The sequence below is a fragment of the Cucurbita maxima genome, unplaced genomic scaffold (assembly GCF_002738345.1).
Source record: "Cucurbita maxima cultivar Rimu unplaced genomic scaffold, Cmax_1.0 Cma_Scf00018, whole genome shotgun sequence".
Classification (NCBI taxonomy): domain Eukaryota; kingdom Viridiplantae; phylum Streptophyta; class Magnoliopsida; order Cucurbitales; family Cucurbitaceae; genus Cucurbita; species Cucurbita maxima.
This window is the reverse complement of record NW_019272034.1, coordinates 368,918-382,396: the sequence shown is the minus strand read 5'-3', so window position 1 is coordinate 382,396 and position 13,479 is coordinate 368,918. Positions and strand designations below refer to the sequence as shown.

Here is a 13,479-nt window from a genome sequence, read left to right as displayed (position 1 = left end):
CCCCCCCCCCCCCCCCCCCCAAAAAAAAAAAGGGACAAGAAAGAAGAATCTACCTTTTGAAAAGCCTATAATCATAGACTTAGCTGGTTAGCTAATGGATTCATTGTTTTAGCAGTAACTTGTATTATATATAACTGTCAATATAACCATGACTTCCTGATCTTGTCACCTAGAATTGCTTAGAACTCATGTGCCATATGTGTACTGTAAGACTTTACCATTGATGTTGAACCTGGTGGAACCATGTCGTGTGTCTGTCATTATTTTGTTAACTTGGGAACATGAAGATCAAGTGTTCTCAAATTGGACATGAGAATATTCTTCTGCATATGCTCGAAACATCACACCATCGTCACTAATCAAGTAGAAACCATGCCACCACAGGGAATAAGTTCAAATCGTGGTAGCCACCTAGCTAAGATTAGTTACCTTGACATCCAAATAAGTATGTCGTAGATATCCAAAGTCTTCTAGAAAGTAAATTTTGAAGAAGGTTAATGTCATGTAATTCATATTATCTTTTGTGTGGCTGGCTGCTATGCTCCACACCTAACCATTCTCTTAACCGGGAAATTCACCTTATGCTTTTCCTTATAGGTTAACTAAATATATCAAAAATCGATGATCTTTTTTTTAGTCTAAATTTTGAGGTTAAAAAATTAATTATATTTGTGATAAAAAAAAAAGTGAAACAAATTTATTTTCAAATGTTCCTAAAACTTTAACTTAATAGATCTCTTGACTTTAAAAGTATATTCAATATTTTTAAGAATAAGCAAATCCTTCGAGAATCAAATTTTATATTTATTAAATAGCTAAGATTTTGTTCGTGAATAATTTAGTTTCTTTCATGTTACCTTTAAGCTTGATACTTTGTCTAAAAAATATCCTTAGACTTTTAAAAGTTTTAATAATACTCAGAAGAAAAGTCTAAAAAAATACCCTTAAAATTAAAAAATAAAAAACATTTACAAGGGTTTTATAGTACCTTTTAACTTTTGCAAGTATTTTAAAAATATGTTGAGTTTTCAAAAGTTTCACTTTTAAACTTTTTTAAAAAACTCATAAAAATTATTCAATTATTTTGTAAAACAGTTCAAAAATACCATTAACGATGGTACCGCGTCATGAACTTTCAAAGGTAACATTAATAGGTTTGAAGATAATCTATATGAAATGTTAATAGTCAGTTTTCAATCATACATTGACAATAAAAAAATTTAACATGTAATACTACTATTAAAATTATATTACTAATGGTAATGACATTTTTGAACATTTTAAACCGTTAAAAGAGTAATAATTAAACTTTTTAAAGTTTAAGTGTTTTTAGATTTTAAAAAAATTTAAGGATCCATTGAAATATTTTTTTAGATAAAGTAAAAGGTTTAGGTAGGGTCATGTTTCCTTAGTTATTGCTTGGTTTTGTTGTCTAATAAGGACTAGTTTTATTTCCTTGTTTCTTCTATTTAGCTATCTGTCCCTTTTAGACCTCTGAAAGCTGCTTTTTCTTCCAAGCTTTGATGGTCATCCTCAATCAGCAGGTGTAGGCAAGCATGAGCTTCAATGTATATACTATACAGACAATCACATGATTCTGTGTGCAGACAATCCCTGAACCAATCAGCAGGGGACACCTATCCTTCCTGTTCTGCTTTCCATGAATCCATAGTTCATCACAGGCTGCTGTTCTTTCTGCTGTCACTTTGCTTGCCTCTCAACTTTCTAGCTTTTTAATGTCTGCAAGGCTTCTTCCTACCTACCCACCCTCATAGCTCTGCCTCTTTCAATCTTCCTGTCTCTTTGACCGATGGAAACCAACCGTCCGTTTTGAAATGGATAAGTTAGCAGCACAAGCTACCATTAGCAGATATTATCTCTTTTGACTTCAGTCTCATAATTTTAAAACACGTCAACTAAGGAGAGATTTTCACACCATCATACGAAATGTTTCGTTCCCCTCTCCAATCGATGTGGGATCTCACAATCTACCCTTTTGGAATCAGCGTCCTTGTTGGCACACCGCCCGGTGTCTGACTCTAATACCATTTATAACAGCCCAAACCCACCTCTAGTAGATAATGTCTGCTTTGGCCTGTTACGTATCAACATCATCAGCCTCACAATTTTAAAACGTGTCTAGTCGAGAGAAGTTTCCACACCCTTATAAAAATGTTTAATTCCCCTCTCCAATCGGTGCGTGATCTCAGAACATAAGCTATAGACTTTATAACTATTCATATTACTCACGTTATAGTTGTTAAGCACCGATAGTACAGTGATTTCCCATTTCCACAATCATATTAACTCCTGCACATGCAAGCTCATGAAGCTTTAACTCATATCATAACCATCATTTATCAGTATCACCCAACTACCTCTCCCAACCTTTCCATTAAATGCTGCATGCATTCATTCACAGTTTCCCAGCTAATAATTTTGTTCATAATGGTTGCAGGAAAGCAAAGAAAGCCAAGGGAAAATTTTGTTCATTACAGTATTTCTTCATTAACACAGGCCTCCAGACTCAACCTCCAGCTTCCTTCAATAAAAGGGTCAAGTTATAATTCAAGGTTCAGTTGCAAATCACAGCACCAAAGAAGAAAGATGGATTCTATTATTAGCCAAGTGTTGGTGTTGTTCTTAGCGTTCTTGCTTGTGTGTGGAAATGCTCAAGACTCTACAACTTTGGTGCCTGCTATCATTACTTTTGGTGATTCTGCTGTGGATGTGGGAAACAACAACTATCTTTACACTATTTTCAAGGCCAATTACCCTCCATATGGAAAGGACTTTGTGAATCATCAGCCCACTGGCAGGTTTTGCAATGGAAAACTTGCTACTGATTTCACTGGTACGTAATAGTTTGATAAACTTTACACACATTTGGCCTTACATAATGGTTGGATAAACTTCCTGTTCTTCTGGTTCTTCTGGTTCTTCAGCTCAAAGTTTAGGATTTAAGTCCTTTCCATTGCCATACCTTAGCCCAGAGGCATCCGGCAAGAATCTTCTCATTGGAGTCAATTTTGCCTCTGCTGCCTCTGGTTATGATGAGAATGCTGCCCTCTCAAATGTAAGAATGTTTTAACTTCTGATCTTGGAAGCCATTCCAATCTCCTTGTCCTGTACTTAGTTTTTACTTTGAACTTGGTAAACAGCATGCACTCTCACTGCCTCAACAAGTTGGATTGTTCAAGGAGTACCAAGCCAAGCTGGCTAAGGTAGCAGGCAATGAGAAATCAGGCTCCATTATCAAGGAAGCACTCTACTTGCTAAGTGCAGGAAGTGGAGATTATCTGCAGAACTATTACATCAATCCTTACATTAACAAGCTCTACACTGCCGATCAGTACGGTTCAATGCTCATAGCAGCATTTACAACATTTATCAAGGTATGTTCTTACAACATTCATGGCTAAGTTCACCGCATGAAATATGATGGATGATCAATGCATTTATGTTATAAAAAACAGGACATATATGGTTTAGGAGCTAGGAGAATTGGAGTGACTTCACTTCCTCCATTAGGCTGCTTTCCTGCTGCTCTCACCTTGTTTGGCAACCACCAAAGTGGGTGTGTCTCAAAGATCAATACTGATGCGCAAGCCTTCAACAAGAAGCTGAATTCTGCAGCAGAAACTCTGAAAAAGCAGCTTCCTGGTTTTAGAATTGTGATCTTTGACATTTACAAGCCACTTTTCGATGTCATCAATTCTCCATCAAAAAACGGTAAGGCTTTGAATGAAGCAACAGAAAGAAGCAAAAGGGATCACTAATTTTCTCATGTTTTTGTTTTGGTTAGGTTTCATGGAAGCCAGAAAAGGGTGCTGTGGAACAGGGACAGTGGAGACAACATCACTTTTGTGCAATCCCAAGTCGTTGGGGGGAAGCTGTTCTAATGCAACTCAATATGTGTTTTGGGATAGTGTGCATCCTTCTGAGGCTGCTAATAAAGTTCTTGCTGATGCCTTGATTCTCCAGGGATTTTCTCTCCTCTAGATCATTAATCATGGGCTGTTCTTCTTCATTTGCTTCAAATCATCTGCATTGCAAGAATTTGTAGTGTGTTTTAATTATGTATCTGAGCAAACTTGTTCTATTTACTCCATATTATAAGCGAAAACTTCCTTTGTGAGCTGAAACATTGCATTAAATTTGTTCTATTTACTCCTAGTCGTTTCATTTCCTTCTAATCATTCCTAGACATCTTAAACAAAACCTCCAACCAAACGAATGTCTCACGGTCTCAATTTCGTTGACTTTTGACCAATAAAATAAGTTATCCTTTCAAGTTGGAACATATCAAACTGGCTCATTGCCAAGTCTAAGGTTGACTATGTCTGAGAAAATGATGTTTTTGTAATCAAAACTCAACTTGAGCGAAGTTGACTAATTGGTTTAGCAATAAAACAAGTGGATCGGAGGAAATGCCTCAATGTATATGCTCAAAGACTAATAGAATCATGGGGAGGAGCTTCATACGCTTCCTCTTGGGTTTTCTACCCACTTTTGTTCTTCTGCAATTGGGTTATGCCCAGAGTCAACAAGGTTTGTATTGCCATGTTTGTGTGTATGTGCTACGACAACAGCCTTTCTATGATTTGGGGTATCAGTGTTCTTGGTTATATAATTGTTTCAGGCTTTATCAGTATTGACTGTGGATCCAACTCTAGCTACACAGAGCCAATTACAGGTTTAAATTATGTTCCAGATTCAGAGTTTATCAACACTGGCATCATAACAAGTTTACCATCAAGTAGTGGATTGTCTAATGTACAGAAACAGCTATGGAATTTAAGAAGCTTCCCTCAAGGAACAAGGAACTGTTACAACGTTCCCGTGAAAGTTGGAACTATTTGATTCCAGCTAGTTTCTTGTATGACAATTATGATGCTAAAAACACTGTTCCTGAATTTGATTTGCACTTTGGACCAAACTTGTGGGTCAATGTGAAACTAGAACTCCCAGAGAATATCATACACGAAGAGATCATTCACATCACAACTTCAAATAATGCACAAGTTTGTCTTGTCAATACTGATAAAGGGACGCCCTTAATTTCTGCCTTGGAGTTCAGGCCTTTGGAACTATCAAGCTATAAAACTGTGTCTGGATCATTAGCCACCTTCTTGAGAATGGATATTGGAGAAAACAAAACATTCACTCGGTAAGTGACCATTTCATGTTTCTATGCGTTTTTTTTGAAATGTTTTCTCATTATAGTTAGAAGTTTTTAGATACCCAGATGATGATTATGATCGTATTTGGAGTCCACCAACCCCGGTGTCTGAATGGGTTCCAATAAGTACCTCTTCTCCAGTAAACAACAACGATAATATAGGCTTTAAAGCACCATCTTCAGTGCTTAAGACAGCCTCCACAGTGGCAAATGAAAGTGCACCCATGATAATACCTTGGAGTGATCCTGATCAATCTATCCAATTCTATATATACTTATATTTCGCTGAACTTGAAACATCCCTGTCTAAAACCTTCAAGATCTATCACAATGAGAAGCTTTTTTATAGTGGGGATTTGTCCCCGGCGTATCTCACAGAAACTGTCATCTATAGCCAAGAACCCTTTCCTATTAGTGGGAGACATATAGTTAATTTGATTAGGACTGAAGATTCATCTCTCCCACCCATCTTGAATGCGCTTGAGATCTTTAAAGTCATGAACTTTGAACAACCAACCACAGATCAAGGAGATGGTAATATTGTATATTTTCATTCTTTTGTGTCTGTAAATGTTTACCTCCCTGATCCATTGTGTTCTATGCAGTCGATGCTATTGAATCCATCCAGAAATTTTATGAGGTTAAAATAGAAGATTGGCAAGGAGATCCATGTGCCCCAGAAGCATTAGCTTGGCGGGCTCTTACCTGTGAATATGATGATGGTTCAAAGCCTCCTAGAATCACAGGCTTGTGAGTGCCCCAACATTAAAAGGTTTTAGATTTGCAAGAGTGATTACTTTACTTGAATATAACTCTTATCAGGAACTTGACATCTACTGAATGGCCGGAAAAATTACAAACAACATAGCTAATCTACTAAAGCTCGAGGTTTTTAAGTGTTTGATTCTACAGCAAGATCTGAATATCTTGAAACTTGCCAACAAGTTATTCAAACAAGAGTTTCATCGCTCATTTCAGGAATCTGTCAAACAATAACCTAAGCGGAACAGTGCCAGAATTTCTAGCTGACATGCCATTCTTGAGGATTTTGTAAGTTTACTCTGTTCTTCATTAATTAATCCATCCGAGACGGTTAGGAATCACGACCCTCCATAATAGTATGATATTGTCCACTTTGAGAATAAGCTCTCACGGGTTTGTTTTGGGGACGCTTTGCCAAAAGGCTTCATACTAATGGAAATAGTATTCCTTACTTATAAATCCATGATCGTTCTCTAAATTAGCCAATGTGGGACTCTCCCAACCATTCTCAACATTGACTATATATATAATTTTGTCGAAACTTATCAGGAAACAACCTACCTGGACAAGTTCCTGCTGCACTTATTGACAAGAAGAACAAAGCTTCCTTTTCACTAAGGTTGTCCTTTGAACTTACTAAACCATGCAACTGATATCAACTAGTCAATCCTCTGATATCAACTTAACTTGCATAAATATTTCTTTCACCAGCTTGGATGGGAACCCAAATCTGTATGTGACAGAGCCAAGCGAGAAAAAGAAGAGTACCAATATACTAATTCCAATTCTAGCAGCAGTTGGTGGTGTTATTATCATATTGCTGATTTTAGCTTCAATCTACTGCTACTTTTTCCGGCGAAGAACAAGTTCTAAAGGTATCTCAGTAGGTTGTTTATTGATTGTTTCTTACATTGAACACCAAGAACTTACATTAAATTTTTAATTGTTATAGCTCCTGTGATGGTGAAGCCTCATTCACCACAAAACTCTGGTTTTGAACTTCAACCACCCGAGCCATTGGAGCAGCAGCCAAGTCGAAGATATTCATATGTGAGTATCTTAGAAATGACCCATCATTTTGAAACGCTGCTAGGTGAAGGAGGCTTTGGAAAAGTTTATTATGGTCTCATTGGTAACACTGAAGTAGCGGTAAAGATATTATCTGCAAAGTCAGCTCAAGGTTATCGAGAATTTCAATCCGAGGCATGTTGTTTTAACAATACAATGACATTTCTTCAACCCCATTTGGCTTTTTTTTTACTTAATGTTGTTAAACACTTTGAGAAAAATCATGGCAGGTTGATATTCTGTTAAGAGTTCATCACAGAAATTTGACTAGCTTAGTTGGATATTGTAATGAGGGCGAGGAGAAAATGGGGCTTATCTATGAATATATGGGCAGAGGAAACATCGGATCACTCCTTTTAGGTACGCTTCATTCCAAGCCCACCGTTAACAGATATTATCCACTTTGACCTATTACGTATCGTTGTCAGTCCCACGATTTTAAAACGTGTCTGTTAGGGAGAGATTTCCACACCCTTGTAAGGAGTGTTTCGTTCTCCTCTCCAACCGACGTGGGATTTCACAATCCACCCCCCTTAGGGGTCAACGTCCTCGTTAGCACACTGCTCAATGTCTGGCTCTGATACCATTTGTAACCGCCCAAGTCTACCACTAGTAGATATTGTTTATTTTGGTCTACTACATGATGTGGTCAGCCTCACGGTTTTAAAATACGTCTACTATGGAGAGAGTCTAGTAGCTGCATTTTAAAACCGTGAGGCTAACAGCGATAGGTTACGAGCCAAAACAAACAATATCTACTAGTGGTGAACTTGGCGGTTACAAATGGTATCAGAACCACATTTCGAGTGGTGTGCCAGCAACGGCATTGGGCCCTCAAGGTGGTTGGAGAGGGGAACGAAACATTCCAAAGTGAGGCTCTCCCTAACGGACACGTTTTAAAATCTCACTGATGAATTCTGTACAGGTGGAAAAGGACAGGTTTTAAGATGGAAAGACAGACTTCAAATAGCACTAGATTCAGCACAAGGTGAGCATGTGAATGATGCATAGTAAATCAGTTTTGTTTTCATTTCCCTTTCAGATGATATTGGTAAAAAAAAAAAAAAAAAAACTGCCGGTCTGGAATATCTGCATAATGGTTGCAGGCCGCCAATAATACATAGAGATATCAAACCAAGCAACATTCTATTGAACGAACATTTACAAGCAAAACTGGCTGATTTTGGGCTATCCAGGGCTTTCCCTATCGATGGTGATGCCACCCATGTGACTACCAAAGTGGCTGGCACTCCTGGCTACCTTGATCCCGAGTATGTACTTCAAATTTGTCGTTATAAAAGAGATGAACTGTGTTTAGTTGACAGCATTTCGTTGGTTTTCATTTGCAGTTGCCACATATCATTTAGATTAACAGAGAAGTGCGATGTTTATAGCTTTCGAATTGTTGTTATGGAACTCATCTCCGGAAGACCCGTGATAATAAAAACTAGTGAAAGATGTCACATAACTAAGTGGGTTGATTTCAATATTAATCAAGGAGATATCTCCTCTATAATTGACCCGAGAATAAAAGATGGTTGCAATGTCAACTCCGTGTGGAAAGCAGTAGATATGGCAATGGCTTGCACTACTACAGATCCTACAAATAGGCCAACAATGAACCAAGTTGTGAGCGAACTGAAGGAATGTCTAAACCTCGAGTTAAACCAATGCGAAGATCGTCAAGTTGACTCTATCACATCTATTAGCTCGACATTCGACTACGAGCATGGTCCTTCGGCAAGGTGTTGAATTTGTTGTAAGACATATTTAAGAATACTACTGTTTATATTCTGAAGGATTAATATTTACTTAACAAAGCCAAGTTCATTGTGTTGAGACCAAGAAAATCCGTTTGCCCAATTGGGAAATGGTCGAGGGGCATAGACCACGTGCCGATCAGCCAAGAAAAGGGACACAGGACCACTCATTGTGTTCCTTTCTTATTTTCCGTCACCTAAAAAATATTCTAATTTTGTAAATATTAAAACGTACCCATCAATATTAATTACTCTATCACCCCGACAAAAACAAAACGGGCTATTTTGTCAATTCATATATTAGTAAGGAACCTTTTTTTTTATTGGTAAGGAAGGGTTCTTAACAGATACGTTTTAAAACGGTGAGACTGACGATCATACATAACATGCTAAAATAGACAATATGTACTGCACATTAGTTTTTGTTTTCAATGTACTGAAGATTACATGGATTGTTTTAAATTTTCCCGATTTTGAAAATATAAGAATAATATTTCATTATTCTTAATATTAAGTAAACTCAATAATGGATTGGGGACATAATATATTTGAGGTTTTAGAAAGGAAAATAAGCATTTGAAGGAAAAATAGTGGGGTTGAAGGAGGTGCAATTTGAGCCAAGTTTGTAGCCATTGCCTTCTAGTGCTTTGATTTGTGCCCTAAGGAACTTGAGGTAGCTTGCAGCCTCATCAAGCATGGAGGCAATGTCCATTTTGCTCCCACCAGGAACCAACCTCTGCAAAACCCTAATTTTCTCGCTTATCTTCTCCCTTCGTTTTCTCGCCGCCACCGTCTGCGGTTCCTTCGACATCGTGACGTTCCTCCTCTTCTTCTTCTCCACCGTCTCTATCCCTAAGTTCACCGGCCTAAACACCGCTGCATGATATATCAGTTCCTTCATTCGTGACACGATTTGATCTCGATCACTAGACTCGGCTTCATAGTTAGTTGAAGATGACGGAGATACCCCAATTCCTACATAGTAAATTCAGTGAGGGTTGTTGCATGGTATGGTAATATAAATCTAATATTTGCATGGTGCAATTTCTACTTATAATGACGTCACTCCCATAAAAAAATAAATATATATTCTAAAAAAAGAATTATTATATTTTAAATATTTAACGCTTATTATATAATATATATTAATTGAATGCTAAATTCGATTTAGTACGAGATTATCAAAATACCTACGTGCATGTCTTCAAAAGTAAGAACATTAAAAGTACAAAGAAAAAAAAGGATTTTAATTGAAGTGTGAATGTCCCAATATGGATAAGATTCAAATGTGAACAAGCTTACAAAAATTGGAACCTTTGTCATTTTCAAGCTCTTCCAACAGAAGTCCACCGGGGCTAGCTCCCGCCGGCCATGACTTGGGATCCACAGCCAGTTCCACCGCCCTCATATCCGGCGTCGGAGTTTCGATCTCCGACAACCCCAAGATTCTTGCAACTGTTTGAAGCTCTTGTAATGGAGGACTCGAACAACGACTCGAGCCGTCTGAAAAAAGCAGGCTTTCTTTGCAGCCGTCGTCTTCTCCGTTGTTCCATGAGCCATTCCAAAGCAAATCATCCATTGTTATAAGCTATGGAGCTTTTTTGAGCTTCTTTTCTTTCTTTCTGGCTTTGCTAGTTTGGTGGGCGTGGAAGAGTTGATATTTATGGAGATTTGGGGCATGAGATGTCACATAAAGTATGATGATGTATGGTCTTTATTGCCTTTGTTTTTCAATAAGTTACGATCGGATTAATTCGGTAGAACAAGAAAATCGTAGTTAAAAAAATATATGGACATATTGATAGAAATTTAATATGATCGATGCTGTTAAAAAATCTCCGAAAACATTTGGTTCGGGAGAGAGTGAATTAGAAGACAAGGAGGGGCCCATTTGAGGGTGAGATGATAATGGCACATACAGTGAACCTATACACACACCCAACTGATCAATTCCTCTAGGACCTTGTGCCCCAAAGAAATAGGCCAAATGATCAACATTGCCCCTTGGATCAACCGTTTTTTCCCCGCCTCCTAAATCATTTTCGAGAGCCGGATCATTCTCGTTCGTTGGTTAAAACTTTTTTGAAACTCTAATAATTAATATTCGTTTTATCTTAATCTTATCATTTTGTATATAAAAGTGAACGAAATCTCCAGATATAAAAATAAGGCAGTTTAGTTTAAGGAAATAATTAAAATTTTATTTTCAAAATGTATTGAAATATAACTTAATATTGGCATTTCTTTTATTATTCAGTTATTGATTTAAATAGAAAGAGAGTGAATACTCTCTCTCTCTCTCTCTCTCTCTTAATAATTTGAATGTGCAATTTTGTAAAAGAAAATTGAGGTCCTAAAAAATCCAACCAATGTTTGGGTCACACGTGAACGACACTAGTAATCCATCGTGGCATTCCATGATTGGTTTATTTTTTGATAGAGTGCGGTTGAGGCACGTGGGACTCACGCTGTTCAATGGGTTTATTTATTTTTTTATTATTACAAGAATTTTTATTAATCCTCCAAAACAAACTCTTTTATGTCATATAACTTTCAATCACGATTTTAAATTTGATTCGTAATTTTATTAATTTTAGGTTGTGAGCCTAAATTAATTTTTTAATTATTTAAATTTTAAATAGAGTTTTCAAGAGTGTATTTATCTATTTTTTAAATTTTGAAATGTTTTAGTGGCAACATTTTTTGTGTTATATTATGATCCTTTAAAAAAATTATTTTGTCGTTTTATTTATATATTATTTTCTAAACCTAAAATTTAAAAGATTTAATATAGCCTGCCTTCTGAAAAATAAAAAAAATCGGTGGCGCCTTGACCTTGGTAGAGAAAGCAACGACGAATCGACATGTCGGGACAATCCGTTAATTTAAGTGCCCGGCCACCGACTGTCGGATACCAATTTCCTTCCCGCTACGCAACAAATTAAAATTTCCTCTTTGTCTTCATACATTGAATCATTTACGATTCCGGTCGCATTTTGGGCCCTAGGCCCACCTCAATAGGGAAAATGACTGCAGGACCACTACCTTCATCCCTAAGGCCCATTTAATAATTTTATTATTATTAATTTTTTAAATTATAGATTTAGGACCTAAGTTTTAATATCATTATTTATGGTTGTACTCGACAATGTAACTCGACTTATTTTATTAAATCATTACAAAAAAATTTCACCCACTAAAGTTTATATCTCTATTTTTAATTATATTTTAAAATTTTTATAGCAAGTTTCATAACATTTAAATATATATTTAAATGCTTTTATTTATATATATATATATATTAGAGACTACCCTACAAGGAGACCCTACTTATAATTTAATTGCATTACTTTGACTTTTTCAATACTATTTTTTGTTTTTTTTTTCCCTAAATTGGAACAAGATTTTATTAAAAGAATAGTATTGAATTCTTATTTTTCCTAAATTTATTAAATTCAAAGTTGCTGTCATCCCAAAAGTTATTCCTACACGTTACATGTTTTTGAAGTTGAAGTCTAGTAGGGTCATAACATTTGGTCGTATATCAAATACTATGTAAATTAAATATTGAAGTACGGTAAATTGTAGTCGGAGAATGAGTCCAAGTTCCCAAAAAAATTAGAGTTGAAACTTACGAAAACAAACCAAATACGAACAAATGCGTGCGTGAACAAGTTTGAGCTAAGGTCTTTAAAGAGTAACGACCGGTAATTTTATACTTAATTTAAGGTCACTACTGTCTACCTATCATAAACATGAATGCGGAAAGACTTCATTTAAACTTTCATAAAACATAGCTTCCCCTTAAAACATAGCCATAAATTAAACTAAACTAAAAGGAAAGAACTCTAAAGTCTTTAAAGAGCGATCTTGGCTCAAAATTTTGTCTAAGAGGTTAATTATAAACTTATGGAAGGAGTTTTAGAATTGAAGTTAAATTAGGGGAGAGAATTGAAGTGTGGAAAGAATTTACCATTTTTCAGTAGAAGAATGGGCATTTATATATTATTATAGAATTTCATGGACTCATTTTCGAATTAGGTTAATTAGGTTAAAAAGGGATTAAATTGGCCGCATTAGAATAGCATGAACTTGGGGATGCCGTGAGGGTGACCTTAGGGCTAGCTTCAACCTCAATTTGAGGCCGACCAAGTGAGTTTAGTGTTCGAACCGAACTTTTCCATGTTGGGCCTTTTTGTCTTATTTATCACCCAAACTTTTTTGACCCAATTTTATCAATAATATCTATTGTTCCAAATAATGCAAGAATAAATGTAATTCATATTATACCCTTAAAATAAAGAGTTCGAACCCAAACAATCATCTGAAATAAAAAGGATATCAGCTCTTCGACTTTATGAAACAAACTTTCAGATGTCTGGATATTAAGATTTGCCTTAAAAGAGTTTTTGGGTTTGAAAAAGATAGTCCTTTTGTTGAAGGTGATGAAGTAAAAAGATTAGTATCTCATTCTCAATATTTTAAACCCAATTCTGCCTCTCAAGAAAGAGGTAGAACCAATATATATAAATTGAGGTCTAAAGTGAACAATATCACATCAACTTAGTCCGATAATTTCAATCTAATCCAATCTATACCAAGCTAAGCATGATATTAATAGAGGTTAATCTCACTTTTTTTTTTTTTTTTTTTTTTTTTTTTTTTTTTTTTTTTTTTTTTTTTTTTTTTTTTTTTTTTTTTTTTTTT

The 13,479-nt window shown here is 35.9% G+C and overlaps 2 protein-coding genes and 1 pseudogene across 3 annotated transcripts; 2 read left to right on the top strand and 1 right to left on the bottom strand.

Annotated features, from left to right (window-relative positions):
- Window positions 1–2,363: 2,363 nt before the first annotated feature.
- On the top strand, window positions 2,364–4,176 carry LOC111492977 (GDSL esterase/lipase APG-like). Of its 2 annotated transcripts, XM_023142534.1 has the most exons (6): window positions 2,364–2,497; window positions 2,574–2,854; window positions 2,946–3,076; window positions 3,162–3,395; window positions 3,477–3,732; window positions 3,806–4,176. In XM_023142534.1, exons 1-6 carry the CDS (start codon window positions 2,400–2,402, stop codon window positions 4,000–4,002), a joined length of 1,197 nt encoding a protein of 398 aa, XP_022998302.1. In that variant the 5' UTR covers window positions 2,364–2,399; the 3' UTR covers window positions 4,003–4,176. The 2 variants fall into 2 exon arrangements, with proteins under 2 accessions (XP_022998302.1, XP_022998301.1); XM_023142533.1 differs by having other exon boundaries at window positions 2,436–2,854.
- A 288-nt stretch (window positions 4,177–4,464) lies between these two features.
- LOC111492974 lies at window positions 4,465–8,933 on the top strand (annotated as a pseudogene).
- A 368-nt stretch (window positions 8,934–9,301) lies between these two features.
- On the bottom strand, window positions 9,302–10,385 carry LOC111492979 (transcription factor bHLH87-like). The gene is made up of 2 exons (XM_023142536.1): window positions 10,087–10,385; window positions 9,302–9,747 (listed from the first exon to the last, which is right to left on the bottom strand). Exons 1-2 carry the CDS (start codon window positions 10,349–10,351, stop codon window positions 9,329–9,331), a joined length of 684 nt encoding a protein of 227 aa, XP_022998304.1. The 5' UTR covers window positions 10,352–10,385; the 3' UTR covers window positions 9,302–9,328.
- Window positions 10,386–13,479: the final 3,094 nt, after the last annotated feature.

Excerpts from the sequence above, each read along its gene's own strand:
- LOC111492977 (XM_023142533.1), top strand. The coding sequence starts at position 2,449 with ATGGTTGCAGGAAAGCAAAGAAAGCCAAGGGAAAATTTTGTTCATTAC. Across the intron at positions 3,077-3,161 it reads AGAATGCTGCCCTCTCAAAT|CATGCACTCTCACTGCCTCA; the intron begins GTAAGAATGTTT and ends CTTGGTAAACAG. Across the intron at positions 3,733-3,805 it reads CAATTCTCCATCAAAAAACG|GTTTCATGGAAGCCAGAAAA; the intron begins GTAAGGCTTTGA and ends TGTTTTGGTTAG.
- LOC111492979 (XM_023142536.1), bottom strand. The coding sequence starts at position 10,351 with ATGGATGATTTGCTTTGGAATGGCTCATGGAACAACGGAGAAGACGAC. Across the intron at positions 9,748-10,086 it reads AGAGCTTGAAAATGACAAAG|GAATTGGGGTATCTCCGTCA; the intron begins GTTCCAATTTTT and ends TTTACTATGTAG.